The sequence below is a fragment of the Alligator sinensis genome, unplaced genomic scaffold (genome assembly GCF_000455745.1).
Source record: "Alligator sinensis unplaced genomic scaffold, ASM45574v1 scaffold1841_1, whole genome shotgun sequence".
Classification (NCBI taxonomy): Eukaryota; Metazoa; Chordata; order Crocodylia; family Alligatoridae; genus Alligator; species Alligator sinensis.
The window spans coordinates 355,566-358,544 of record NW_005843034.1 but is presented as its reverse complement, the minus strand read 5'-3'; the positions used below and the strand labels follow the sequence as shown (position 1 = coordinate 358,544).

Below are 2,979 nucleotides of genomic sequence, written 5' to 3'. Positions count from 1 at the left end.
GCTAGTAAAGCAACCAAAACGCTGGCTTGCATCCATAGATGCTTCTCAAGCAAATCCCAGGATGTCATTCTCCCCTTGTACTCGGCCTTAGTGAGGCCGCAGCTGGAGTACTGCGTCCAGTTTTGGGCTCCACAATTCAAAAAGGATGTGGAGAAGCTTGAGAGAGTCCAGAGAAGAGCCACGCGCATGATCAGAGGTCAGGGAAGCAGACCCTACGATGACAGGCTGAGAGCCCTGGGGCTCTTTAGCCTGGAAAAGCGCAGGCTCAGGGGTGATCTGATGGCCACCTATAAGTTTATCAGGGGTGACCACCAGTATCTGGGGGAACGTTTGTTCACCAGAGCGCCCCAAGGGATGACGACTAGGTCGAACGGTCATAAACTACTACAAGACCGTTTCAGGCTGGACATAAGGAAGAACTTATTTACTGTCCGAGCCCCCAAGGTCTGGAACAGCCTGCCACCGGAGGTGGTTCAAGCGCCTACATTGAACACCTTCAAAAGCAAACTGGATGCTGATCTTGCTGGGATCCTATGAACCCGGCTGACTTCCTGCCCTTTGGGCAGGGGGCTGGAGTAAGACTGGTATGTCTTACTCCACCATTCCACTCTCACCTACCCCCACCATTTCTAGCTAACCCCTTCCTTTCCATCTCATTTTGCCTTTAGCATTTATAAGCTAGGATCATACACTTCCTTAGTCACACAGCTGGAGCTATGAAATGAACCAGTTTCCTGGTTTTTAGATATTTAATTTGTATTACCCCTCCCCATTCTAGCTCACTTGGGGGCAACTTTCCCCAGGTGGAAAAATCTCCCCAGATTTCAGCACATGCACAAGAGAGGAGGAAGTAGAGCAGAAAGATCCTTGGCAACAATGTCCCTCACTCACAGCTGCCCACGCTATTACCACCCAGTGTCCTACCAGTTTCTCCCTGTTCCCCTGATCCTCACTTCCACCTGACCCAAGCCCCTGAAAATCCTCTGTGCTCCACCCTATCCTCATTTATCTCACTCCACAAAATCCTTCCTCTCCTCCCCCAAAATCTTTGTATATACAACCTATTTTTCTTTTGCAGAGTTTAAGCATTTGCTTATGTACTGAATTACATTTTCCTAAAATAAAATAAAAACCACCTTTTTTAAAGAGCATTTTTCTTCCTCTTCCCCTTTCCAAGTTTTCACAAGGGACAGTTCAAGATCACGCTGGCTAGCTAGAAAACCTCTAAAAGATCTGTCCACAACTACACAGCATAAGCATCTGACATGCATTAGCCTCATGCCAATACGCTTGGGTGAATACTGTGTAGTCACTACTGCTTTCCTGAAGGAGTGGCAAGTGCCATGCTTAGATATGGGTAAATGTTGAGCAAGTAATACTAGAGCCATGGCTTTATTCCCTAGATTTTTGCAAAATCTAAAGGAGTTTTGGGGGCAGCAGGAAAGAGTTCAATATTATCATCTCTATTATTCCCAAATGTGGCTCACTAACTCTCCCTGAAACCACCTGCAACACACCAACTGAATTTCAGGAAGCTTAAAATTGAGCTTTAACCAAACTTGAACAGCAGAGCTTGTACACTTCAAAAAACATAAGAGTTCCCACAAGCACCTCTACAGATATTCTCCTTTCTAATCCAGTGAGACTTCCTCTGGTAACAATAAGGTAGTGAATTTGCCACTCCTGGCTGCTAGTGAGACTGATAACAGAACACCAGTTAGGAACAACTGTTCAGAATGTTATAATGATTTGTATGGCTGGCTGCACTGGGAATGGAACCAAAGCTACCAGGGCAATCAGGGGGTAAAAATGTTTATTGCTTATTAACTTGGCCTAACTGGGAACCAGCCACATACAGGACAACAGGATGTGGAAGGTCCTGAGATACCTACTCTTCCTCTTCTTCACTTTTGGAAAAAGAAGCCTGTATCTTTGATGAGTTTTGGAAAAACCGCAGGAATTAGCAGTCATTGTTCCTCAGGTCATCGCTTCCTTTCAGAGAGCATTATGGGACCATCCTACTACTGTGTGCTTTAGCAAATTACTGTTCTTGCTTTCTTGCTCTCATTTACTGTTTCTCAACCCATTTTGACCCAAGGTGCCCCTGGTTAGAACCAAGGCCCCCCTCAGAAAATGGGGGGCTTGCAGAATGACTCTTGCTTTTCACTTTTTTTTCCACAAGAGAAAGACAGCAAACACCATTCTCATCTTGCAGAGACTGGAAGCCCCCGGCAGGGCCACGTGGGTTTGACACTGTGGTCCCTATTTGAAATCCCCAGGGTCATTTTGTGCATCATGCTTGGCACCTCAGAGGGGCAGCGGCGCACGGGGCCTCCCCAGGGAGCCGCGGACACACGGCGAAGCAGCGCCCGTCGAGGTGCCCTTGCCCGGCCCTGAGGAGAGCAGGAAGCCGGCGGCAGCACTTACACTGTGGAGCAGGCAGACCGCGGCCGGGTTCCCGCCGAACGGCTCCGCCGGGGAGGGAGCGGCAAGCCGGGGCCGGGTTCCCCGCCGAACGGCTCCGCCGTGAAGGCATCGACGATGAACACCGCCACCCGCATGGCGCCCGCAACTCGCCAGGAGCGCGAGACCTCCCGCCCCGGGTTAATGAATCCCCGCACGGGGGCAGAGGCGTGTAGGTCGCACAGATGCGTAGAGAGCTGACCCAACTCCTGAAAACTCCCGCGGCCACGAGGAGGCGGGGTATCGGGCGCGGGGCGGGGCCAGAGGGCGGAACCCCCGGTAACATCCTTCGCGACAGCCGCGCCCACCGAGACTGACAGCAGTAGGGCGTCCAATGGCAAGCTGCGTGCATGCGCGCTCACTGCTGTTCCAACTGCGCATGCGTCCAGACTCCGCGTCTTTCCGTCGTGCATGTGGCCCCCCCGCCCAATTTGGGCGTGAGTGGCTGTTCTTGCGCAGCGAGTATCGCGAGACTTGTGCCTGGAGACGCCATCCCGCCCGTTGCCGTTGCGCAGG

General features: G+C 51.4%; 1 protein-coding gene across 2 annotated transcripts in view; it reads right to left on the bottom strand.

Annotated features, from left to right (window-relative positions):
- PBLD (phenazine biosynthesis like protein domain containing) overlaps positions 1 to 2,973 on the bottom strand; it is a 33,384-nt gene extending 30,411 nt beyond the window's left edge. For both annotated transcript variants that reach the window (XM_014526363.2, XM_006036856.3), the window contains exons 1-2: positions 2,528 to 2,973; positions 2,428 to 2,477 (exon numbers count right to left, since the gene is read on the bottom strand). In XM_014526363.2, coding sequence (XP_014381849.1) covers positions 2,428 to 2,477; positions 2,528 to 2,876 — 399 coding nt within the window. In that variant the 5' untranslated portion in view covers positions 2,877 to 2,973. The remainder of the gene's footprint in view (positions 1 to 2,427; positions 2,478 to 2,527) is intronic.
- Between the last annotated feature and the right edge of the window lie 6 nt (positions 2,974 to 2,979).